Consider the following 26,859-nt stretch of genomic DNA (forward strand, 5'->3'; position numbering starts at 1 on the left):
CCAATAAGAGGCATCTGATTCAGCAGGCGGGGATTTTAAAACCCCGGCTGCTGAATACTACTCACAGCTGTTCAGAGCAGTTCAGGAGAACTGCAGCCTGTCGCGCTGAACTCCGTCTGCCGGGACCAGGTAAGTATATATATATTTTTTATTTTTACACATTTCTGGATGAATTGCAGGGAAGGGCTTATATATTTAACCCCTTCCCGACAATTCATCCCGCGATCGCCGGCAGCCCATTGCTTTCAATGCAGTCGGCTGTATTGCCGGCTCCATTGAATTCAATGGGCTAACATCGTTCTGCCGGGACCAGGTAAGTATATATATATTTTTTATTTTTACACATTTCTGGATGAATTGTAGGGAAGGGCTTATATATTTAAGCCCTTCCCGACAATTCATCCCGCGTACGGGGTCTCACTCTTGCCGCTATTGTGGCTTAATAGTGGGACCTGGGAACTTGAGATACAGCCCAAAATGTAGCTCCTCGCCTGCTCTATTCGTTTCTGTGTCATTTCCATCACTTTCTTGTGTTTTGCAGATTTTCACAAATGAAAACCTTAGCGAGCATCGGCGATATACAAAAATGCTCGAGTCACCCATTGACTTCAATAGGGTTCGTTACTCGAAACGAACTCTCGAGCATCACTGAAAGTTCGACTCGAGTAACGAGCACCCGAGCATTTTGGTGCTCGCTCATCTCTATTAATTACCCTTTATGGGCATGTCGGAAACAATACATTATTAGAAATCAAAGCAGGGGATTGGGTAGTCCAATTATGGTCTTTTTCCATCCGGTCCTGTGTGAGCTTCTGTCGTCATGGACGTCCGCCATCACGTGTTTGCAGATGAAAAACGACATCTTAGGTGTTCGATGGAGGGGGCAGGGGCGGGAATGAGCAATGTGTAGTCAAATGACGCCTGAGGGTTATGTGCGGGTAAAAAATGTGCCCTGAGGTTATGAGCGTGTATTTCTATTAAGCTGCATATTCTGATAACGGTTAGCAGAACAGGATGTGGCCGGCACATTCCGTTCTGCTGGCTAAGGAGGTGAAATAGGCATCTCACATTGGATATATATATCCTCCACATGAATACACCCCTTACTAGCAAAGCAGTGGTTTGCCCTGTAGCACCACAGTGTGCCATGCTGGCGTGACATCCTGGGCTCCCTCAGCATCAATAGCAATCTGCATGCAAAAAACTCTAATAAACTTGGGTGTTAGTTTGCATTTTTGCCAAAAATACGTAAGCTGATGGCCCACAATGATGACACAGTGCAATCCACTGCAATGCCAGTAGGGGGTGTATTACTTTATGATGTGGCACACGTATGTTTGGCTGGCATCCATGGTATCAGTTCATATGTACAGCCTATGCCTGTCAGCAGGAAATCCTCCCCTAATCTGGGTTGAGTTGAGTGGCTGCACATTAGTCTGCACATGAACATTTAGCTCCTCTATATTGCAATCTGGCTTGCTGCATGCTACTAAGGCACATGGTGATTGAGCCTGCCATGCAGGTTATCAGGTAATACATAATTGGCTTTGTTTTTCTGTGGGGCAGCTAACAGCAGAAACAAGTTCTGAGAGTGCTAATGGGGTCCACGCCCTCACCAAAGGAGTCGGCGCACCAAAGCGGTTGTACTTCTGCCCAGTGGTAGTTTCAGCACAATTGGATGGATCAATTATAGATAGATAGATAGATAGATAAACATTTAATTTGTTATGAAATATTCCTACAGATGCTGAGAACTGTATTAAATGCCAAAGGGATGAATGGCCAAATGAGAAGAGAGACCAATGCCTGCCTAAAGTCCTGGAATTCATCTCTTACCAAAATGATATAATTGCTTCTGCATTTTCCAGTGTCTCGGTGTTCGGATGTCTTGTGACTGGCTTCATATTTGGAATATTTATCTTCTACTGTGACACTCCTATTGTTAAAGCTAATAACCGGAACCTGAGTTATCTTCTCCTCGTCTCCATTATCCTTAGCTTCCTCTCCGTCTTCTTATTTCTTGGTCTTCCCAGTGACTTAACTTGTAGATTACGGGAAACCAGTTTTGGGATTTTTTTCTCAGTAGCCATCTCTTCACTTCTCGCCAAGACTGTTATGGTTTGTGTTGCCTTTAAGTCCACTAAGCCTGGAAGCCCCTGGAGAAAATGGTTGAGTTTGAAGCTGCCATATACGATAGTGTTGTTGTGTCCATCTATACAAGTTGTCATCTGTGTTATCTGGTTGTCTATTTCTCCCCCATTCCAGGACCTGGACAATCAGTCTTATCCTGGGAAGATCATCATTCAGTGTAATGAAGGTTCAGATATCTGCTTCTACTCCATGTTGGGTTATATGGGGCTCCTGGCAGCAGTAAGCTTTGTTCTGGCTTTCATGGTGAGGACATTACCAGACAGCTTTAATGAGGCCAAGTACATCACCTTCAGCATGCTGCTATTCTGCAGTGTCTGGATCTCCATGATCCCGGCTTATCTGAGCACCAAGGGGAAATCCATGGTGGTGGTGGAGATATTTGCAGTAATGGCATCCAGCGCTGGACTTTTAGGTTGTGTGTTTTTCCCAAAATGTTTTAGCATTTTGTTCAAATCTGAAATAAATAGAAAAACTGATCTGCTGGGGAAAAGAAAGTAATGTTGGCACAATTTTACCCCCTGACATTATATCTCGTCAAGCTCCCATCCCTCCTGTAGTAGTGCAGGTGGCCTCATCCTTAAGTACTGCTCATTAACCCACCCCCATCCCTGGAGTAGTGATAGCCCCACCCTATGACTTATCAAGATTACACAGGAATTATTAATTTCTCACACTGGAGCCTTCCCTATTCTATCTACCACCCTCAACTGTTATTATATTAGTTGCAGTTAGAAAATTCACACAGTACACTAATACAAAGTCTTTATTGAACAATCACAAGTATAAAGGCAGATAAAAGCATGTGAAACTACTCAAAACAAGAATTACAGTCAAACATCATATAATCCTATATACATATTTTTTGTCCAAACCGTAGCTTTGAGTTGTTTTATGTACCAAGTCTAGCATGTTAGATCTGGGAATAACAGCATACTTGTAAATAAATTTGCTTTATTCATTCCACATTGTAATATTTCTGCTCTGTAACAGTTTGTTTTTTGAAACAGTGTGGTAAGTCGATATGCTGTAAAACACTGACCTGATCACCATAACATGTTCTCTATCTCCTTGGATGCTGTCATCCCTTTCACCCTTTCTAGCTCAATGTTGCTTAAGCTTGATATTACTGTACATAGAGGACTTTGTGTGATGCCATCCGGCATATAAATATGTATGTGTAATGCCCACAAGTGGAAAAAGGTGTCCAATACACACAAGCACCTCTGAGAGCTGTTTTATATGCCAATGGTAGAAATTTTCACACCTCAGTTGGCAAGACTGCTCATTTTATTGTGCCAGAATTCTAATCATTTGTATATCTGCCTGAGATGTTACTGCATGCCTAATTTTGCAGTAAAACAACTCCTCACTAGGGATGAGCGAGCATGCTTGTCCGAGCTTCATGCTCATTTCAGTAGTAGCACACACAATGGTGCTCATTATTCGAGTGAGTACCACACGGCATTCGAGAAAATTTTATGGCCCCTCCTTGCTTTACCACTTCCTGTGCACGTCTACAACAGTGTCTGAGAGAGAGTGAGAAAGAAAAAAAATATATATAAAATTTTTTTTTTTTAAACTCGACACCTGGTGGGTCCATTGAAAAATGCTCAGGTCTCCCATTGACTTCAATAGGGTTCATTACTCAAACAGAGCTCTAGAACATTACAAAAAGCTCATCTCGAATACTGAAAACCCGCGCGTTTTGGTGCTCGTTCATCTCTACTCCTCACACTTTTAGGTGCTGTTACGTCTGCAAAGGACGTGCTGGACCAGCAACTGCAGACGTGCACAATAAGTACTCACAGTGCCGCAGCCAAAACAAACTGATCAATAATAAATGGGAAGTCTTTCAATAAGCTTGTAACGAACAAGGGAGAAATTTGTTATGAGCTGAAAAACCTGGCTCCAGAGACATATGGGCAGCCCCACCACAGATGCAGCAGTGATCCTTCTTTTGTTCCGCACCTACAGAAACAACCAGAGAAGCGAGCAGACAATTTCTTTAATAGTGTAGGAGTTAAGTACCATCTATATAATATCTTATGGGAATTTTAAAAATGGTTAGCACATTTAGAAATAGATCTGATTATGGAGTATGTCTCACACCATTTATTATCAGAGATTTGTATTTTTAGATTATCTTCCCATTTTTTGTTGATAATTTCCATGGGATGGCTTTGAGGCTGGTTTAATATGGCATAGCAAGCTGATAGACCTTTGTTGGAACCCTGTAGTGAGGACAGCCAAGCATCCAGTTTAGAGGGCGCATTAATTCTCCTAGGCGGCGGGAATGATCTTAGTAAATAGGTGATTGTAAGTGTTTGATTAAATCAGATTTAGGAATATTAAACTTATAGACCAGATCTGGGAATGATAGATGGCACCCGTCCTCTCACAACTGACTGACACAAGTCAGACCAAGTTGCTTTCAGTAATGGAGAGAAAGATCCTCAATGGCGACTTCAAGCAAAGTTATGTACATTTTGTGAAGTGGAAAGGTAATTAATTTTATTTTCATGGCCACAATGTTCCAAACATTAGTAGCTGCCAAGAGAGTTGCTGAGGTAAAGAGGGACTTAGAGTTAAAAAACAGTTGGGTCAGAAGGTGATATTTTAAGGGTTTGTTGTTAGTCTATGGTTTTCAATGGAAACCTATTCCTTTGAAATATCATTTAGCCATGAGAATCTGAATTGGTCCAATATGGCCAGCTCACACCCTCAGTAATCATGGGCATAAAGCGGACTCGGATGCTAGTACACCTGTGAACATCTCTTTAAAGCAGTTACGGTTGCTTTCATCGTTCCAAAAACTGGATGAACCACAAAGAAGTTCCACAGGCCATACCTGGCGCAGCTGATTCCCCCCCCCCCTTCGGACCTTGGCCTCTGCCCACACCCTTAGTAATCGTGGGCCTCAAGCGGATTCAGATGCTAGTACAGCTGTTAACGTCTCATTAATGCAGTAAAGCTCCTTTTGTTTGGCCCAAACCACTGTCTCAGATAACTGTGGTAACACAACAGAAAATACATGTTGCACACCTCTGATCCCCAGACCCCAAGCAGAAGGAGAAGGCATAATACGGCTGAGAAACCATGACCGAGGTGTGTTAAGTACGTGAGCGGGCCTTGGGTCAGGCTCGGTCCCAGCCTCCACTTTGTGTGACCCAAGGTGCCGTGAGTTAAATAGCTAGGGGAAATCCATGTGTCCCCACACACTTCATTCTGTTTATGTGTCAGGCAGCTGAACACCGCAATGGGAAACCTTTGTGCACCCACAGTATAGACGGACCCCTGTAACATTTCTGTAGCAAGAGTATAGGCGAACCCCTCAAACCTTTCAGTAGCAAGTGTATAGGCGGACCCCTGTAACATTTATGTAGCAAGAGTATAGGCGGACCCCTGTAACATTTATGTAGCAAGAGTATAGGCGGACCCCTGTCACATTTCTGTAGCAAGAGAATAGGCGAACCCCAGTAACCTTTCTGTAGCAAGAGAATAGGTGGACCCCTGTAAGATTTCTGTAGCAAGAGTATAGGCGGACCCCAGTAACATTTCTGTAGGAAGAGTATAGGTGGACCCCTGTAACATTTCTGTAGCAACAGTATAGGCAGAACCCTGTAACATTTCTGTAGCAAGAGTATAGGCAGACCCCAGTAACATTTCTGTAGGAAGAGTATAGGCGGACCCCTGTAACATTTCTGTAGCAAGAGCATAGGCGGACCCCTGTAACATTTCTGCAGCAAGAGTATAGGTGGGCCCCAGTAACATTTCTGTAGCAAGAGTATAGACGAACCCCTGTAATATTTCTGCACTAAGTGTATAGGCAGACCCCGGTAACATTTCTGTAGCAGGAGTATATGCGGACCCCAGTAACATTTATGTAGCCATAGTATAGGCAGACCCCAGTAACATTTATGTAGGCGAACCCCTGAAACATTTGTGTACCAAGAGTATAGGTGAACCCCTCAAACCTTTCAGTACCAAGTGTATTGGAGGACCTTAGTAACATTTATGTAGCAAGATTATAGGCGGACACCAGAAACATTTATGTAGCAAGAGTATAGGTGGACCCCTATAACATTTATGTAGCAAGTGTATAGGCGGACCCCTGTAACATTTATGTAGCAAGAGTATAGGCGGACCCCTGTAACATTTATGTAGCAAGAGTATAGGCGGACCCCTGTCACATTTCTGTAGCAAGAGAATAGGCGAACCCCAGTAACCTTTCTGTAGCAAGAGAATAGGTGGACCCCTGTAAGATTTCTGTAGCAAGAGTATAGGCGGACCCCAGTAACATTTCTGTAGGAAGAGTATAGGTGGACCCCTGTAACATTTCTGTAGCAACAGTATAGGCAGAACCCTGTAACATTTCTGTAGCAAGAGTATAGGCGGACCCCAGTAACATTTCTGTAGGAAGAGTATAGGCGGACCCCTGTAACATTTCTGTAGCAAGAGCATAGGCGGACCCCTGTAACATTTCTGCAGCAAGAGTATAGGCGGGCCCCAGTAACATTTCTGTAGCAAGAGTATAGACGAACCCCTGTAATATTTCTGCACTAAGTGTATAGGCAGACCCCGGTAACATTTCTGTAGCAGGAGTATATGCGGACCCCAGTAACATTTATGTAGCCATAGTATAGGCAGACCCCAGTAACATTTATGTAGGCGAACCCCTGAAACATTTGTGTACCAAGAGTATAGGTGAACCCCTCAAACCTTTCAGTACCAAGTGTATTGGAGGACCTTAGTAACATTTATGTAGCAAGAGTATAGGCGGACACCAGAAACATTTATGTAGCAAGAGTATAGGTGGACCCCTATAACATTTATGTAGCAAGTGTATAGCCGGACCCCTGTAACATTTATGTAGCAAGAGTATAGGCGGACCCCTGTAACATTTCTGTAGCAAGAGTATAGGCGGACCCCTGTAACATTTCTGCAGCAAGAGTATAGGCGGGTCCCAGTAACATTTCTGTAGCAAGAGTATAGACGAACCCCTGTAATATTTCTGTACTAAGTGTATAGGCAGACCCCGGTAACATTTCTGTAGCAGGAGTATATGCGGACCCCAGTAACATTTATGTAGCCATAGTATAGGCAGACCCCAGTAACATTTATGTAGGCGAACCCCTGAAACATTTGTGTACCAAGAGTATAGGTGAACCCCTCAAACCTTTCAGTACCAAGTGTATTGGAGGACCTTAGTAACATTTATGTAGCAAGATTATAGGCGGACACCAGAAACATTTATGTAGCAAGAGTATAGGTGGACCCCTATAACATTTATGTAGCAAGTGTATAGGCGGACCCCTGTAACATTTATGTAGCAAGAGTATAGGCGGACCCCTGTAACATTTATGTAGCAAGAGTATAGGCGGACCCCTGTCACATTTCTGTAGCAAGAGAATAGGCGAACCCCAGTAACCTTTCTGTAGCAAGAGAATAGGTGGACCCCTGTAAGATTTCTGTAGCAAGAGTATAGGCGGACCCCAGTAACATTTCTGTAGGAAGAGTATAGGTGGACCCCTGTAACATTTCTGTAGCAACAGTATAGGCAGAACCCTGTAACATTTCTGTAGCAAGAGTATAGGCGGACCCCAGTAACATTTCTGTAGGAAGAGTATAGGCGGACCCCTGTAACATTTCTGTAGCAAGAGCATAGGCGGACCCCTGTAACATTTCTGCAGCAAGAGTATAGGCGGGCCCCAGTAACATTTCTGTAGCAAGAGTATAGACGAACCCCTGTAATATTTCTGCACTAAGTGTATAGGCAGACCCCGGTAACATTTCTGTAGCAGGAGTATATGCGGACCCCAGTAACATTTATGTAGCCATAGTATAGGCAGACCCCAGTAACATTTATGTAGGCGAACCCCTGAAACATTTGTGTACCAAGAGTATAGGTGAACCCCTCAAACCTTTCAGTACCAAGTGTATTGGAGGACCTTAGTAACATTTATGTAGCAAGAGTATAGGCGGACACCAGAAACATTTATGTAGCAAGAGTATAGGTGGACCCCTATAACATTTATGTAGCAAGTGTATAGCCGGACCCCTGTAACATTTATGTAGCAAGAGTATAGGCGGACCCCTGTAACATTTCTGTAGCAAGAGTATAGGCGGACCCCTGTAACATTTCTGCAGCAAGAGTATAGGCGGGTCCCAGTAACATTTCTGTAGCAAGAGTATAGACGAACCCCTGTAATATTTCTGTACTAAGTGTATAGGCAGACCCCGGTAACATTTCTGTAGCAGGAGTATATGCGGACCCCAGTAACATTTATGTAGCCATAGTATAGGCAGACCCCAGTAACATTTATGTAGGCGAACCCCTGAAACATTTGTGTACCAAGAGTATAGGCGAACAGCTGAAAAAATTTGGTTACCAAGAGTGTAGATGAAGGCCGGAAAAATTAGTTAGATAAGAGTATAGGCAAGGGCCTGAAAAATTGGTGTACCTATAGTACAAGTGAACCCCTGAAAAATTGCTCAACCGTGAGGGCAGGTGAAACCCATAAAGATTTTTTAAAGATACAGCTCGCTGTTCCTTAATTTGTAACAGAGCCTGGAGGCAGCCCTGTGAAAAAAATTGGTTTCTGTTAAAGTATAAATACTTTTGAAACTGAAAAATTGTAAAAAAAACTTTTAGTAGAATACATAGAGTTCCCATTTGTCTGCATGTATTCTACTAAACTGACCACCTGATCGAGTGGCTTTTCGGACATGAGTATTTATCATTCTCTACTAAAGTAACATGCAGTGAGTGCATACGGATGAAGCAAGGTGAGACAATCTGTTTTTCATGAAAGGCATAAAAAACTTTTAGACAGAGCCTTTCACCCGCAGAAAAATTGGCAGTTTAGCATGATGAGTAGGAGTAGGGGAGGAGTAGTAGTAGGAGGAGTAATAATATCCGAGAGTGATTGACAAAACTAATTCCCCCTTTTGTTGTGCTAGAGGATGCATTATTCTCCCGTTGCAGCGAAAAGAATCATTAGGTTCCGCTGCTTTCTCCCGGTGGAGAAGAAAAGTCTGGGGAAATCCAGCCTTTGTTCCTCTTTTTGAGTGTAAGCATGTCGGCACTGGCAGTTGACAGGCGGGTATGCTTATCTGTGATGATTCCCCCAGCTGCACTAAACACCCTCTCTGACAAGATGCTAGAGGCAGGGCAGGCCAGAACCTCCAGGGCATACAGCGCAAGTTCGTGCCACGTGTCCAGCTTTGACACCCAATAGTTGTATGGAGCAGAGGCATCACGGAGGACGGTGCTACGATCGTCTACATACTCCCTCATCATCTTTTTACAGTGCTCCCCCTGACTCAGCCTTGACTGGGGAGTGGTGACACAGTCTGGCTGGGGAGCCATAAAGCTGACAAGGCCTTGGAGAGTGTTCCCCTGCCTGTGCTGGACATGCTGCCTGATTCCCACGCCTCCCCCGCTACTTGGCCCTTGGAACTGCGTCTTCTGCCACTAGCGCTGTCAGATGAGAACTTAAGCATCACTTTTTCCACCAGGGCCCTGTGGTATTGCATCACTCTCGTACCCCTTTCCTCTTCGGGAATGAGTGTGGAAAGGTTCTCTTTATACCGTGGGTCGAGATGGGTGTACACCCAGTAATCCGTGTTGGCCAGAATGCGTCTAATGCAAGGGTCACGGGAAAGGTTGGCTAAGATGAAGTCTGCCATGTGTGCAGGGTCCCAGTAGGCAACATATTGCTGTCCTAACTAGGAGGATGACTTTCAGGATCCTCCTCCTCCTCCTCTTCAGCCCATACACGCTGAACAGTTGAGAGGCAAGCAGCATGGGTACCCTATGCAGTGGGGCCAGCTGTCTCTTCCCCCTTCTCCTCTTCCCCCTCTGCCTCCTCCTTCTCCAAAACACGCTGAGATATAGACATGAGGGCGTCTGGCTATCAAGCGACATACTGTCATTCCCTATCTCCTGTTCCAAGCGCAAATGGTCAGCCTTTATGCTTAGCAGCGAACTTCTCAGCAGGCAAAGCAGCGGGATGGTAATGCTAATGATTGCAGCATCGCCGCTCACCATCTGTGTAGACTCCTCAAAGTTTCCAAGGACCTGGCAGATATCAGCCATTCATGCCCACTCCTCAGTAAAGAATTGCGGAGGCTGACTACCACTCCGCCGCCTATGTTGAAGCTGGTATTTAACTATTGCTCTATGCTGCTCGTGTAGCCTGGCCAACATGTGCAGCGTAGAATTCCACCGTGTGGGCACGTCGCACAACAGTCGATGCTCTGGGAGCTTAAACTGACGTTGCAGGGTCCTCAGGGTGGCAGCATCCGTGGTGGACTTGCGGAAATGTGTGCAGACGCGCCGCAGCTTGCCGAGCAGGTCAGACAAGTGGGGGTAGTTTTTCAGAAACCGCTGAACCACCAGATTGAAGATGTGGGCCAGGCATGGCACGTGTGTGAGGCTGCCGAGCTGCAGAGTCGCCACCAGGTCACACACGACCATCCCCAGTTGCAGGCTCAGCAGTGAAAGCCAAGGGTCGGTCTGCTCTGTCAGACCCTGCAACAGCTTGGGGGTCATGTGCCTCTTGTCACCTTAGCTGTGCTGCCTCGCCGCAGGTAATGGCCATTGTCACACACGACCATGCGCGGTTGGAGGCTCAATGGCGAAAGCCAGAGGTCGGTCTGCTCTGTCAGACCCTGCAACAGCTCGGGGGCCGTGTGCCTCTTTTCACCTAAGCTGATTAGTTTCAGCACGACTTGCTGACGCTCGCCAACTGCTGTGCTGCCACGCGCTACAGACTGTTTGTGACATGCTCACACTTCTTAATTGAGAGGTAGAGGTGGCGGAGGAGGAGGGGGGGAGGGTTTGGAGGAGGTGGCATAAAATGCCGCAGATACCAGCCAATCACAATCAGCGCTCAGCCATGCTCACTCATCTCTAGTCAACACTATTTCATCGGCAAATAAGCCAATCTTGTGTTCTCTTGCGTTTAAGGGGATTCCTCTTATGTTGGATCTTATTAATTCAGCCAATGGCCCTATGATTAGAACAAACAGTAACGGAAGAAAGCAGGCAACCTTTTCGTGTACCATTAGTTATGGCAAAAGTTTCAGTCATAGTACCGTTCACTAACATCCTCGCCAAAGGGCTTGGATGGCACGTATGGCTTTCTCTCAAAAGCTGAATCACTTCAAAGTTTCAAAAGCATAGCCTCAGTGGATCCTGTTAAAGGCTTTTTCAGCGTCAAGAGCCAACATTGTTGAAGGCAACCTGGAGGATTACACCGAGTGCATTAGATTCAGGATTTTCCTTTGTGCCATCCGAAGCCTGCCTGAAACAAAACCTATCTGGTTGGTGTGGATGATATCCGGGATTATTTTCAGGAGTCTACTGGCCAGTACCTTAGCATATATTTTTAGGCCTATGTTAAGTAATGAAATTGGCCTAAAATTTGCTGGTTCGTTGGGTTCCTTTCCCAATTTGGGAAGTGCCACTATCATGGCCTGAAGCATTTCCTCTGGGAAATACGCCTGGTTTAAAGCCGTATTGAAAGATTTATTGATGTGAGGGGAAAGTGTTGCCACAAAATTTTTACAATATTCAGCTGAAAAGCCGTCTGGCCGTGGGGCTTTCAGATTTTTGAGGGTGGAAATCATTCCCACGACTTCATAATATATTATTTGTTTATCCATAATTTCAACTTGGAGGGTTGAGATTTTTGGAAGATTTACCTTTTGAAGAAATTTGGCTATATTTATACTGTTGAATCGTCTGAGCATCATCTTATATCTATTAGAGATGAGCGAGCACCAAAATGCTCGGGTGCTCGTTACTCGGGACGAAATTATCGCGATGCTCGAGGGTTCGTTTCGAGTAACGAACCCCATTGAAGTCAATGGGCGACCCGAGCATTTTTGTATTTCGCCGATGCTCGCTAAGGTTTTCATGTGTGAAAATCTGGACAATTCAAGAAAGTGATGGGAACGACACAGCAACGGATAGGGCAGGCGAGGGGCTACATGTTGGGCTGCATGTCAAGTTCACAGGTCCCACTATTAAGCCACAATACCGGCAAGAGTGCCCCCACCCCCTCCCAACAACTTTTACTTCTGAAAAGCCCTCATTAGCAATGCATACCTTAGCTAAGCACCACACTACCTCCAACAAAGCACAATCACTGCCTGCATGACACTCCGCTGCCACTTCTCCTGGGTTACATGCTGCCCAACCCCCCCGCACGACCCAGTGTCCACAGCGCACACAAAAGTGTCCCTGCGTAGCCTTCAGCTGCCCTCATGCCACACCACCCTCATGTCTATTTATAAGTGCGTCTGCCATGACGAGGAACCGCAGGCACACACTGCAGAGGGTTGGCACGGCTAGGCAGCGACCCTCTTTAAAAGGGGCGGGGCGATAGCCCACAATGCTGTACAGAAGCAATGAGAAATATAATCCTGTGCCACCGCCATCAGGAGCTGCACACGTGGGCATAGCAATGGGGAACCTATGTGCCACACACTATTCATTCTGTCAAGGTGTCTGCATGCCCCAGTCAGACCGCGGTTTTTAATTCATAGACACAGGCAGGTACAACTCCCTATTGTGAAGTCCCTGTGGACCGACAGCATGGGTGGCTCCCTGGAACCCACCGGCGGTACATAAAAATATCCCATTGCATTGCCCAACACAGCTGAGGTAGTAATGTCGTGCTTAATGCAGGTGGGCTTCGGCCCACACTGCATGCCCCAGTCAGACTGGGGTTCTTTAGAAGTGGAAACAGATGCATTTATAATTCTCTGTGGACCCACAGCATGGGTGGGTGCCAGGAAGCCACCGGCGGTACATAAAAATATCCCATTGCATTACCCAACACAGCTGAGGTAGTCATGTCGTGCTTAATACAGGTGGGCTTCGGCCCACACTGCATGCCCCAGTCTGACTGGGGTTCTTTAGAAGTGGAAACAGATGCATTTACAAGTCCCTGTGACAGCATGGGTGGCTCCCTGGAACCCACCGGCGGTACATAAAAATATCCCATTGCATTGCCCAACACAGCTGAGGTAGTAATGTCGTGCTTAATGCAGGTGGGCTTCGGCCCACACTGCATGCCCCAGTCAGACTGGGGTTCTTTAGAAGTGGAAACAGATGCATTTATAATTCTCTGTGGACCCACAGCATGGGTGGGTGCCAGGAAGCCACCGGCGGTACATAAAAATATCCCATTGCATTACCCAACACAGCTGAGGTAGTCATGTCGTGCTTAATACAGGTGGGCTTCGGCCCACACTGCATGCCCCAGTCTGACTGGGGTTCTTTAGAAGTGGAAACAGATGCATTTACAAGTCCCTGTGACAGCATGGGTGGCTCCCTGGAACCCACCGGCGGTACATAAAAATATCCCATTGCATTGCCCAACACAGCTGAGGTAGTAATGTTGTGCTTAATGCAGGTGGGCTTCGGCCCACACTGCATGCCCCAGTCAGACTGGGGTTCTTTAGAAGTGGAAACAGATGCATTTATAATTCTCTGTGGACCCACAGCATGGGTGGGTGCCAGGAAGCCACCGGCGGTACATAAAAATATCCCATTGCATTACCCAACACAGCTGAGGTAGTAATGTCGTGCTTAATGCAGGTGGGTTTCGGCCCACACTGCATGCCCCAGTCTGACTGGTAATATATACCTTAACAGTAACCTCGTTGGTGGTAATGTGGTGGTGACTGCGGACCTGGTAGCGCGGTTTTATGTAGTTGGTTTTCGGAATATGGCCAGGATTAAGTGGGCCGTGGCGGGGGGATGGTGGTGGTGCTCTCTTGTTGTGTCGTTAAAGGTGAAATTCTTGGACTGCCACCAGACGGACCAATGCAAAGGTATTTGCCAAGAATGTTTTCATTGTTGGAGGAGGAGGGGGATGTTTTGGAGGCACTATGTGTCCTCTACACGTGTCCGTGGTTAAATGCACCTTAACAGTAACAGCGTTGGTGGGAAATGGCCTCGCCGCCATCATGTTATTGTGAAGCCTCTGTTTCCACACCCCAGTGACATACCATTAGCAGCGGTATAGGCAGAGCCCACAATTATTAACATTTCAGCCGTAGCATTAGGGACAGGCCCCACTAACATATCACTAGCAGCAGTATAGGGGGAGCGCAGTCTTAGTTCCATTTCAGTAATAGTTGCACTCAAGACAGGCCCCAGTAAAATTCCCATTGCAGCAGTTTAGGGAGATAACAGTCTCTTTCACATTTCAGTAGCTGCAGTATAGACAGTTATGTAGCTAAAGTGTAGGCCAACCCCACACACCTTTCTGTACCATGAGTGCAGGCGAAGAACATAGAAATTACTATGATTACACTGTAGGTGAGGGCCCCAAAAAATTGGTGTACCAACAGTACTAATGTACCTCAGAAAAAATTGGCCATGCCCAACCAAGATGACAGGTGAAACCCATTAATCGCTTTGGTTAATGTGGCTTAAGTGGTAACTAGGCCTGGAGGCAGCCCAGTTGAACGAAAAATTTGTTTCAAGTTAAAGTTTCAACGCTTTTAAGAGCATTGAAACGTATAAAAATTGTTTAGAAAAATTATATGAGTGAGCCTTGTGGCCCTAAGAAAAATTGCCCGTTCGGCGTGATTACGTGAGGTTTCAGGAGGAGGAGCAGGAGGAGGAGGAGGAATATTATACACAGATTGATGAACCAGAAATGTCCCCGTTTTGGATGGTGAGAGAGAACGGTGCTTCCATCCGCGGGTGCAGCCTACGTATTGCTTAGGTATCGCTGCTGTCCACTGGTGGAGAAGAGAAGTCTGGGGAAATCCAGGCTTTGTTCATCTTGATGAGTGTTAGCCTGTCGGCACTGTCGGTTGACAGGTGGGTACGCTTATCCGTGATGATTCCCCCAGCCATACTAAACACACTCTCTGACAAGACGCTAGCCACAGGACAAGCAAGCACCTCCAGGGCATACAGTGCGAGTTCAGGCCACGTGTCCAGCTTCAACACCCAGTAGTTGTAGGGGGCAGAGGCGTCACCGAGGACGGTGCTGCAATCGGCTACGTACTCCCTCACCATCCTTTTACAGTGCTCCCGCCAACTCAGCCTTGACTGGGGACCGGTGACACAGTCTTGCTGGGGAGCCATAAAGCTGGCAAAGGCCTTGGAGAATGTTCCCCTGCCTGCGCTGTACATGCTGCCTGATCTCTGCGCCTCCCCTGCTACCTGGCCCTCGGAACTGCGCCTTCTGCCACTAGCGCTGTCGGATGGGAAGTTTACCATCAGTTTGTCCACCAGCGCCCTGTGGTATAGCATCATTCTCGAACCCCTTTCCTCTTCGGGAATGAGAGTGCAAAGGCTCTCCTTATACCGTGGATCGAGCAGTGTGTACACCCAGTAATCCGTAGTGGCCAGAATGCGTGTAACGCGAGGGTCACGAGAAAGGCATCCTAACATGAAGTCAGCCATGTGTGCCAGGGTACCTGTACGCAACACATGGCTGTCCTCACTCGGAAGATCACTTTCAGGATCCTCCTCCTCCTCCTCCTCCTCTGGCCATACACGCTGAAAGGATGACAGGCAAGCAGCATCTGTCCCCTCAGCAGTGGGCCAAGCTGTCTCTTCCCCCTCCTCCTCATGCTCCTCCCCCTCCTCCTCAACGCGCTGAGATATAGACATGAGGTTGCTCTGACTATCCAGCGACATACTGTCTTCCCCCGCCTCCGTTTCTGATTCCAAAGCGTCTGCCTTTATGCTTTGCAGGGAACTTCTCAAGAGGCATAGCAGAGGAATGGTGACGCTAATGATTGCAGCATCCCCGCTCACCATCTGGGTAGACTCCTCAAATTTTCCAAGGACCTGGCAGATGGCTGCCAACCAGGCCCACTCTTCTGTAAATAATTGAGGAGGCTGACTCCCACTGCGCCGCGCAAGTTGGAGTTGGTATTCCACTATAGCTCTACGCTGCTCATAGAGTCTGGCCAACATGTGGAGCGTAGAGTTCCACTGTGTGGGCACGTCGCACAGCAGTCGGTGCACTGGCAGATTAAACCAATGTTGCAGGGTGCGCAGGGTGGCAGCGTGCGTGTGGGATTTGCGGAAATGTGCGCAGAGCTGGCGCACCTTTCCGAGCAGGTATGACAAGTGTGGGTAGCTTTTCAGAAAGCGCTGAACCACCATATTAAACACATGGGCCAGGCATGGCACGTGCGTGAGGCTGCCGAGCTGCAGAGCCGCCACCAGGTTACGGCCGTTGTCACACATGACCATGCCCGGTTGGAGGCTCAGCGGCGCAAGCCAGCGGTCGGTCTGCTCTGTCAGACCCTGCAGCAGTTCGTGGGCCGTGTGCCTCTTATCTCCTAAGCTGAGTAGTTTCAGCACGGCCTGCTGACGCTTGCCCACCGCTGTGCTGCCACGCTGCGTGACACCGACTGCTGGCGACGTGCTGCTGCTGCTGACACATCTTGATTGCGAGACAGAGGTTGCGTAGGAGGAGGAGGAGGGTGGTTTAGTGGAGGAAGCATACACCCCCGCAGATACCACCACCGAGCTGGGGCACGTAATTCGGGGGGTGGGTAGGACGTGAGCGGTCCCAGGCTCTGACTCTGTCCCAGCCTCCACTAAATTCACCCAATGTGCCGTCAGGGAGATATAGTGGCCCTGCCCGCCTGTGCTTGTCCACGTGTCTGTTGTTAAGTGGACTTTGGCAGTAACCGCGTTGGTGAGGGCGCGTACAATGTTGCGGGAGACGTGGTTGTGCAGGCCTGGGACGGCACATCGGGAAAAGTAGTGGCGACTGGGAACCGAGTAGCGCGGGGCCGCCGCCGCCATCATGCTTTTGAAAGCCTCCGTTTCCACAAGCCTATACGGCAGCATCTCTAGGCTGATCAATTTTGCAATGTGCACGTTTAACGCTTGAGCGTGCGGGTGCGTGGCGTCGTACTTGCGCTTTCGCTCAAACTTTGGCGCTAGCGACGTCTGGACGCTACGCTGAGAGACATTGCTGGATGGGGCCGAGGACAGCGGAGGTGAGGGTGTGGGTGCAGGCCAGGAGACGGTAGTGCCTGTGTCCTCAGAGGGGGGTTGGATCTCAGTGGCAGGTTGGGGCACATGGGGAGAGGCAGTGGTGCAAACCGGAGGCGGTGAACGGGCATCGTCCCACCTTGTGGGGTGCTTCGCCATCACATGCCTGCGCATGCTGTTGGTGGTGCCTCCCCAGCTGATCTTGGCGCGACAAAGGTTGTACACCACTGTTCGTCGGTCGTCAGGCGTCTCTGTGAAAAACTGCCACACCGTAAAGCACCTTGACCTCTGCAGGGTGGCATGGCGCGAGGGGGTGCTTTGGGAACCAGTTGGTGGATTATTCGGTCTGGCCCTGCCTCTACCCCTGGCCACCGCACTGGCTCGGCCTGTGCCCACACCCTGACTTGGGCCTCCGCGTCCTCGCCCGCGTCCACGTCCTATAGGCCTACCCCTACCCCTCAGCATGGTGTATTACCAGTGATTTGATTTCCCATGATTTCTTTACGTTCTGCACCCACCACACACGTACCCAGAACGCTGAGGACTGTCAGAGGCAGGCCAAATAGAATGTTTCCCTTTTTTTGATAAAGAAAAGGCCCACTGCGTATATTCAATCAATAATATATGTCTTCTGGCCCTGCAAATGTGTCACAGAACTGCAGGGTTGCAGAGTTATTAACTACAGCAGAGCGGTGATTTTTCCCAGGCAGGAAAGAAATTGGCGCAAGCCTGCTGTTAAACGTAGCTGGCTGCGTATGATTTCTGTTTACGTTCTGCACCCACCACACACATACCCAGAACGCTGAGGACTGTCAGAGGCAGGCCAAATAGAATGTTTCCCTTTTTTGGTTAAAGAAAAGGCCCACTGACTATATTCAATCAATAATATATGTCTTCTGGCCCTGCCTACACGATTCTGTCCCTGTAGTATTACTGCAGGGCGCAATGCTCTGCACAGCCGATTTTGAAAAAAAAAAAAATGGGCAACACTGCTAACAGCAGCCTCCACACGGATAGATGTGGCCCTAAGAAGGACCGTTGGGGTTCTTGAAGCCTACACTCACTCCTAACACTCTCCCTACAGCAGCTCCGGCACCAGCAGCACTATCCCTCAGCTAACTCACATGGCATCTGAGGCAAGCCGCGGGAGGGGCCGATTTTTATACTCGGGTGACATCTGATCTCCCCAGCCACTCACAGCAGGGGGGTGGTATAGGGCTTGAACGTCACAGGGGGAAGTTGTAATGCCTTCCCTGTCTTTCAATTGGCCAGAAAAGCGCGCTAACGTCTCAGAGAGGAAACTGAAAGTAACCCGAACATCACGTGGTACTCGTTAAGAGTAACGAGCATCCCGAACACGCTAATATTCGCCCGAGCATCAAGCTCGGACGAGTACATTCGCTCATCTCTAATATCTATATATATAAAGCTGAAAGCCCTCACTGACTCACTGACTCACTGACTCACTGACTGACTCGCCAAAAGTTCTCCAACTTCCCGATGTCGTAAAAACATGAAATTTGGCGCGAGCATAGATTATCTCCAAAATAGGAAAATAAATTGGGTCCCAACTCGATTATTCAATTCTAGCGCAAAAGAATTGGCGTCGAAATTTAACGTACATAATCTAAATCACTCAGTTCCCAATATCACAGAAACGGGAAATTTAGCACGAGCATTGATTATGTCATAAATAGGAAAAGCTAATGGGTCCCAACTCGATTATTCAATTCTATGCGCAAAAGAATTAGCGTCCAAATTGTACGTGCGGAATGTAATTTCTTCCCTTTCCGGTGTCATAGAAACGGGAAATTTGGCACGAGCATTGATTATGTCATAAATAAGAAAAGCTAATGGGTCCCAACTCCATTATTCAATTCTATGCGCAAAAGAATTAGCGTTCAAATTTTACGTACGGAAAGTCATTTTTTCACTTTCCGGTGTCATAGAAACGGGAAATTTGGCACGAGCATTGATTATGTCATACATAGGGAAAGCTAATGGTCCCAACTCGATTATTCAATTCTAGCGCAAAAGAATTGGCGTCAAAATTTTACGTGCGGAATGTAATTTTTTCACTTTCCGGTGTCATAGAAACATGAAATTTGGCACGAGCATTGATTATGTCATAAATAGGAAAAGCTAATGGGTCCCAACTCCATTATTCAATTCTATGCGCAAAAGAATTAGCGTCCAAATTTTACGTACGGAATGTAATTTCTTCCCTTTCCGGTGTCATAGAAACAGGAAATTTGGCACGAGCATTGATTATGTCATAAATAGGAAAAGTTAATGGGTCCCAACTCGATTATTCAATTCTAGCGCAAAAGAATTAGCGTCCAAATTTTACGTGCGGAATGTAATTTTCTCACTTTCCGGTGTCAAAGAAACGGGAAATTTGGCACGAGCATTGATTATGTCATAAATAGGAAAAGCTAATGGGTCCCAACTCCATTATTCAATTCTATGCGCAAAAGAATTAGCATCCAAATTTTATGTACATAATCTAAATCTCTCACTTCCCAATGTCATAGAAACATGAAATTTGGCACAAGCATTGATTGTGTCATAAATATGAAAAGTTAATGGGTCCCATGTCGATTACTCAATTCTAAGCGCAAAAGAATTAGTCTCCAAATTTTATGTATGTAATCTAATTCTCTCACTTCCTGATGTCATTTTATAAAAAGGAAGCGTTGCATGGTTACCTCCACGTGGTGTTTTCTGGGTAACGCAGAGAACTATGCAAAATGGTGAACATATCTTTTTCCTCAGTATCTCTAAAGTAACCACGACTTCATAAGATTGTCCATGTGAACACCAGATAAACACCAGTACCAAATTAACTCGGGCGAAGACGGGTATATCAGCTAGTAAGTTATATAAGTGATTATAAAAGGAACGGAATACATCCCCTATTAGGTTCGGGTGGCACAGTTTAATGTTTTTTTCTTTTGAAGACCAAATATAAGGGACTCCAACTTTGGTAGTTTTTTTCTTAACTAGGTTAGCCATCCAACGTGAGGGTTTATTTAAGGAGGAATATATTGATGCACGTTGTGTCTTTACTGCTCTGTCGAAATCTCCCATTGTGAGCTCCCGTATTTCTTGTCTCGCTTTGAAGATAGTATTATCGGCTTTCTCTGTGGGGGATCTCTGTAAATCCCTCTCCAGGGTTTGGATTTGGGAAAGGAGAGTATCTACTTTAGCTGATTTTTCTTTTTTGTAGGTGGTGCCTAATTTTAGGTGTATGCCTCTCACAAATGCATAACGGCCCTCCATAGAATCATTGGATCAATTTCTGGGGTGTCGTTTAGTTTAAAGTATTCATTTAATGCTGCGTCTATCAAAGACTACAGACACATTGTCTGTGCAGTTTTAGGCTATTATCCAAGGACAGGGCTATCCTCAGCAGAACATGGTTCGACCATTCCGCGATACCAATTGATGACTCCGTCACACTCGGCGATGTCTCTCTATCAACAAGACACAAATCTATTTGGGAAAATGTCCTGTGCCTCGGAGAGTAATAAAAGTAATCCCTTGCTGATGCGTTAAGGCACCGAAAGATATCATACAAAGCTTTCCCCTGTAACCAAGAACCCAATGTAGCACTACCCCTCATTTTTGATCCTGAAGTATCTATAGAGCTATCTGGGACCACATTGAAATCGCCGCAGACAACCACTGCTCCCCTAGCCAGGTGTCTAATTTTGCTCATAGTTTTATTAAGGAAACGAACTTGTCTAGAATTTGTTGCGTAGATATTAACTAATGTCAGCTCTGTATTTTTAAGAGAGACAATCAATATGATAAATCTCCCTTTAGGGTTTATTATTTGGGATTCTATATCAAACACAGCGCTTTCTTTAAAAGCGATCATCAGCCCTGCATGTTTTTTGGGTGCACAGGTACATACTATCTGTGGGAATTTTTCATGTGACAATTTCTTACGATCTGACTCAGTTAACCCCTTCCCGCCCTATGACGTAAGGGTACGTCATGGCAGGCTGGTACTTCCCACAAAATGACGTACCCTTACGTCATTGGGATAGCGCGAGATCATGACTGATCTCGCGCTATCCCGCAGCGGGAGCCGGCCTCCCACTGCAACAGCGGAGGGGCATTGGAGATGCGCCCCCCCCCCCCCCCCCCGCTGTTAACCCCTTCCCTGCTGCAATCTAAGTAGATCGCGGCAGGGAAAGAGTTCACAGAGGGAGTGAGAGCCTGGCCTGTTGCCATGGCAACAGGATGCCAGACACTGGCATCCTGTAGTGCCAATGCCTATGATCGCTGTATAAGCGATAAGGCATGGCAGGGCAGTAAAACGCTAAAAAGCAGAGGCAAAATGCTAATTTTTAGCATTTTGCCTCCCAGAAAATGCAATAAAAGTTATCAAAAAAGCCCTATATTCCCCAAAATGGTACCACTAAAAACTACAGTTCGTCTCGCAAAAAATAAGCCCTAATAGAGCCCCGTATATAGAAAAATAAAAAAGTTACAGGACTTTGAATGCAGCGATAGAGAAAAAAAAAATCCAAAAAAAGGGGGTTTTATTGCAAAAAAGTGGAAAAAGCTAAAAAAAAATTATATGAATCTTGGTATCGTTGTAATCGTACCGACCCGCAAAAAAAAGTGTATTGTGTCATTTATGCTGCATGATTAATGCTGTAAAAAAAAAATCTATGGCAGAATTGAAGCATTTTCTCTCCCTGTTATCATTAAAAAAATAATAAGTTTTACGAAATATTCTATGTATCCAAACGTCTGTCAGTTTATTGTGGGACATTGATCCCGGCGGTTGCACATGCTGTGCTGTGGGGGAATGGTTGAAGGGTGCTATCAGATATCACATCCAATTCCAGTACTATGTTACAGCTCTCTTTAGTGATCCGGGCAGCAAACTAAGTCAGCTTTAGTGTTCAGTCACTGCAATTGAGCCAAAGTATCTAGCTCTTTTGACTTAGACTAACCTAAAGCTGCACTAAGGACACTAATGATAACACAGTTTATCAATGGGCTCATAATATTGAGACCCAACTGTGTTTATGACCGCCTATATAAAAACATTTCAAGTAGCTGTGTAACATCTGTTAGCTACTGATGGTTTATGAACAAACATCAGGGACAGCTACACAGAAGTACCCTAGTAAGTTACTAGAATATTTTATGGAATAAGATCACACTGATGACCATTAGTCTAACAGAGTCACAGTGAAGATACATACATCATTGGGATACCAGTCTGCGTATTATCGTAACCACATGATTCCCGAGTGATATCATTAATGTGGTTAGAGATTTAGCTCGGATGGCATCCGTTAACCACGACTAAACTTAAATCAATCTGGGCTGGATACTTCAAGTACTGAGCTGAAACCAATTAATATCATAATTCAGACCATTTGCAACACAAGTATTATCAAATTTTGGGGAAAAGAAAACTCCCGTACTGTATATAAAAATCCACAAGAAAGAAGGGAGTTTTTGATAAGTGATTAATACATCCTCACTATCCATCATCAAAGTGGACCCAATTCTATAATATACTGTCTCCCCATCCTGATGAATCAGTCACAGGTTGGAGGTGACTGAAGAAACGCGTCGACTGTGGGAGAATAAATTAATTTCTGCACGACACACAAAAACAAGTTGATCGTGAATAATTTATATACTTTTTGTCCACCAAGAGAATCTATTGATATTGGAACTACAGTGTTGATACTTTACTGATCGTAAATTGATCATTTAGATTGATATATATCTGTGTATGTTTGTCAGTGAGCTTAATTTTTAACAGAGTGAATAAAAGTTATATTTTATGTTTAAAATTAGTTAGTGGGCTCTTCCCAGTGTAAATGTACCCAAACGTGGCACAGATAAAAACTACAGCTCGCCACACAAAAAACAAGCCCTTATACGGCCAGGTCGACGGAAAAATAAAAAAGTTATGGCTTTTGAAAAATGGGGATGGAAAAATACAAAAAATCGCTTCGTCCTCAACGCCAAAATAGGCCATGTCCTTAAGGGGTTAAATGTGTCTCCTGTATACATACAATGTAAAAGTTGCCGGCAATGGCATCCCTCCAAACCAAATTCCTTTTGTATGATGAGTTCAGGCCGTTGGCATTTAGGGACATAATTTTCAAAGCCATGGCTTCTTTGGCCTTCCACAGGGTAACCGCATCCATTCCTTGTATGTTATTGAAATTAAAATATTATTGGATTGCAGAGAGTATTTCTGCCTTATATTTAGGTATATTCATTAGGTAGGTATTGTTTCTCCATTGTCTGTGTGGGGTTTGGCTATTGTGGGAGATATCCTATATGTATTTTCTGTATTTTTGTCAACTGTGAAGATGCTATGTTGTGTTTCCGGTCTGAACCTCTGGGGGAAGGGAACATCGCCCCCCCCCCACCTCCACAAGAATTTAAGGAGCAGTGCCTATTGTCCCAATACTGGTCAACCCGGTTCTAACTGGCAAAAACCTATCTAGGATTGTCTTTATCTTGGTCAAGCAGAGAGGAGAAACAGGATGTTCTTCTCATGAGACCAAATTCAAGAATGAACTGAGCGTGCTCACTGAAGTTCCTCCCAGATGGATGACATCACAAGCTACCTCACAAATACCTCCCTCTGAAAACGACCAATCAGCACGCTAAATGATGTAACTGTATACTTCCTGTGTTGAAACTTATTTAACTTTTACCCGCGCTTAATAAAGCTAGAGATTCTTTTGGGACACATGATTTAAGCCGTGTGGTCTTTGAAAGGCTCTCCAGGCCTGCACATATTATCTTAATTTGGAACGCACAGTATATCTGAGATAGCAAAAATTGCGCTAACAAATTTGGAGGCACCGCTGGGATAATGAAGCTACAGAGATATGAAGATATTTCATCGTTATCCGGACACAAGGGGACTTCGAAGCAGAGACGGACAGATAATGAGCTCAAACAAGGTAATAAGCTTTATTCTTATACCTATACCATCTCTCCCTCTCTGCTATGATCCGCCCCAGGCCAGGTGAGTTGAAATATGATAAGTCTGTATCAAAAGAACAATGAAGTAGATATACTGTGTGATTTTTATGTTGTCTGTAAAATAATGTCATGAGTGTAAGAAGGTGTGAGCTATGGGGGTTCATTTTGTCTCTGTAGTAGTGAATGGTGTGAACAGACTGTGGAGGTTAATAAGGAACAAAGAATGTGTAGGAGAACTTGTTAAAAGAAAGTAAAAAGGAAAGTTGATATAAGCAATTTTAGCTGAAGGTTATAGTAGTGATTAAAGTTGCTGGTTAAAAAAAAACAAAACAGTAGTGTCCATGTGGTGAGAGAGTCTCCATTGTTCAACATGTGGTTGATGAGGTCTCCCTTTGTTATGTGGGGGGAGGGGTGCACATGGAATGCTTGCATTTGCCATGTTGGCATACATCAACTCAAGGGAATTTGGGCTTGGAGTAAAGATGTGGGCTAGCCAGAGGTTCTGCTCCGATTATGGCTTGGCCAAGCAGCCTGTTGAGGTTCCACAATGTGGTGCCAAAAGTACAGATCTGTGCCATGAGGTGTGGGAGTAGAGAATCTCAATTAATTTAAGGATTTTTCCAATTACGACAAGATGGGCAGGGACAAAATTGTAAGTGCTTATTAATGAGGTAAGCCAGACCTGTGTCGTGAGGTGTGGGAAAAATCAAAGTATGACTCGCAAGCAAATTCAATGAGATGATGTTTGTAAATATAACTGGACACACAAACATGGGTGAAGGAAAAAGCAAGTCAATGAGTTAAGAAAAGGTAGAAGGTTTAACAATGAACGGTGATAATAGTTGCTATCTGGAGTGGTGGATATAAGTATGTGGATGGAAATGGGCATAAGTTGTATTATGTTTGTCATTGGATAGCCTATTCTGAACAAAATATGTAAAAACCGCGGTACATAAGAGTTTTTCTTATATATATATATACTTTGTTCAATATGGGAAGTTCTATGAACAGTAAATACAATCCCAGTTTCTACTTCACAGGAGATACTTATCAGTCTGTGTATGAGTGAATGAAAACCCCAGTGTGTGTGAATTTGTGGGTATAAATGAAGGGCCCGTATGAGAGTTAGATTGTGTTATATGGTATATACTGTTCGGTGGCTAGAAACTAAATGAGGAAAGAATGAGCAAACGTTGAGCCAGGCCACAGGGGGTGGAGCTAGGTGATGTAAGCAGATGGATGGGAAGAACAATAGGAAGAGGTTTTGCTCCACCCTCAGCACAGACCAGCCTAGGAGAGATGTGTGTCTCCATTTAAGTGGATGTTGGTATAGTTATGTATATTGTGGTAATGTATAGTGGGAAGGTCACTCTTAGACTCCATGTTAAGTCTCTCACTTGAACAAATGTAGGTGACCAAAGGAGGGGCATCTAATTTTATTCCTGAGGGTAGTTGTGTGAGATAATGGTCCAGGATTGCCACAGTGTATATATACATATAGGTTCTTGGAGTATGTGGAGAATTTAAAAATATTGAGTTGTATTTATTTTGAATATCATTGAATTAAGATTAGAGATGAGCGAACACGTTCGGCCCCGCCCCTTTTTCGCCCGAACACCGAACTTTGCGAACACCTCGGTGTTCGGGCGAAAAAGTTCGGGGGCCGCCGTGGCAGCGCGGGGGGGTGCGGCGGGGAGCGGGGGGGAGAGGGAGAGAGAGAGGGCTCCCCCCTGTTCCCCGCTACTGCCGCCCGCGCCGCCGCGCATCTCCCCGCCCCCCGGCGGCACCCGGACACTAACGCGCGAACACTCCAGTGTTCGCTAAAGCCGGTGTCCGGGTGCGGATGTGTCCGTTACGGACACGTTCGCTCATCTCTAATTAAGATACGAAAATGAGATAGTTGTGTACTTGAGAACCTGATAAGTACTTTAGTCAAATTAATAACAAAAGTTCTATTTTAGAGAGTATCTCATTTTCAATTAACAACAGTATTTTACATGAAAATAGTTACATTTGAAAAATAAGTAAATTTTGGGTGCCAGTAATTGAGTTAATCCCGAAATGCTATCGGGGATACTAACAAGTCCCTTAGTAAACCAGTAGTTAACCATCATTGGTGCCGTTGTCATGGTTGCAGATTGTAATAACAATATTTCCTCTCCTGTTTGCAGTATGTTTTCGTACAGGTACCAGAGATGGTGTGGGGCCCATTAATATCATGCTTCCTCAAGGTGTCATAAAATACTGTATAGAGTGCAAACTAAACATCTTTCAGCTTCCAGACTAACCAAGTATGAGACTGCCCTGCTAGCACCCTCACATATCGCAATCAAGTCAGAAGGTTGAGAGGAAGGGGCGGCAGGCTCAGACCATGACATTAAATAGCAAGCACATGGTTGTATGATTGTCGGAACACGAATGAAAAGAGAAACTAGGGGTCCTAACAATAATGTTGTAACTGCCATGATTAATGTAAATCTTGAGTTTTACCCATAGATGGTTTCAAATATCGACGAAATGGACAAGCATAACAGGCTATGCAATGGTAACCAACAGAAAGAGGTAATTGTACAAAAACCACTCTTTTCCTCCTGAGACACTCAGTTACTCAGGAAATAGAGGTGATGGCGCTCACTGAAATATGTAAGCTGGCTGCAGGTAAGACTGTTTGTGTCTGCACCGACTTAAGGTACACATTTGGAATCGTATACAATTTCACATCTTATATGGCA

General features: G+C 45.5%; 1 protein-coding gene across 1 annotated transcript; it reads left to right on the forward strand.

The window, feature by feature from the left end:
- The first annotated feature begins 1,498 nt into the window (after positions 1-1,498).
- Positions 1,499-2,649, forward strand: LOC136573428 (vomeronasal type-2 receptor 26-like). Its single transcript, XM_066574718.1, has 2 exons — positions 1,499-1,530; positions 1,869-2,649. The coding sequence occupies exons 1-2, from the start codon at positions 1,499-1,501 to the stop codon at positions 2,647-2,649; spliced, it is 813 nt and encodes a 270-aa protein (XP_066430815.1).
- Positions 2,650-26,859: the final 24,210 nt, after the last annotated feature.

This window comes from Eleutherodactylus coqui, chromosome 7 (assembly GCF_035609145.1).
Source record: "Eleutherodactylus coqui strain aEleCoq1 chromosome 7, aEleCoq1.hap1, whole genome shotgun sequence".
In the NCBI taxonomy this organism is placed as follows: Eukaryota; Metazoa; Chordata; class Amphibia; order Anura; family Eleutherodactylidae; genus Eleutherodactylus; species Eleutherodactylus coqui.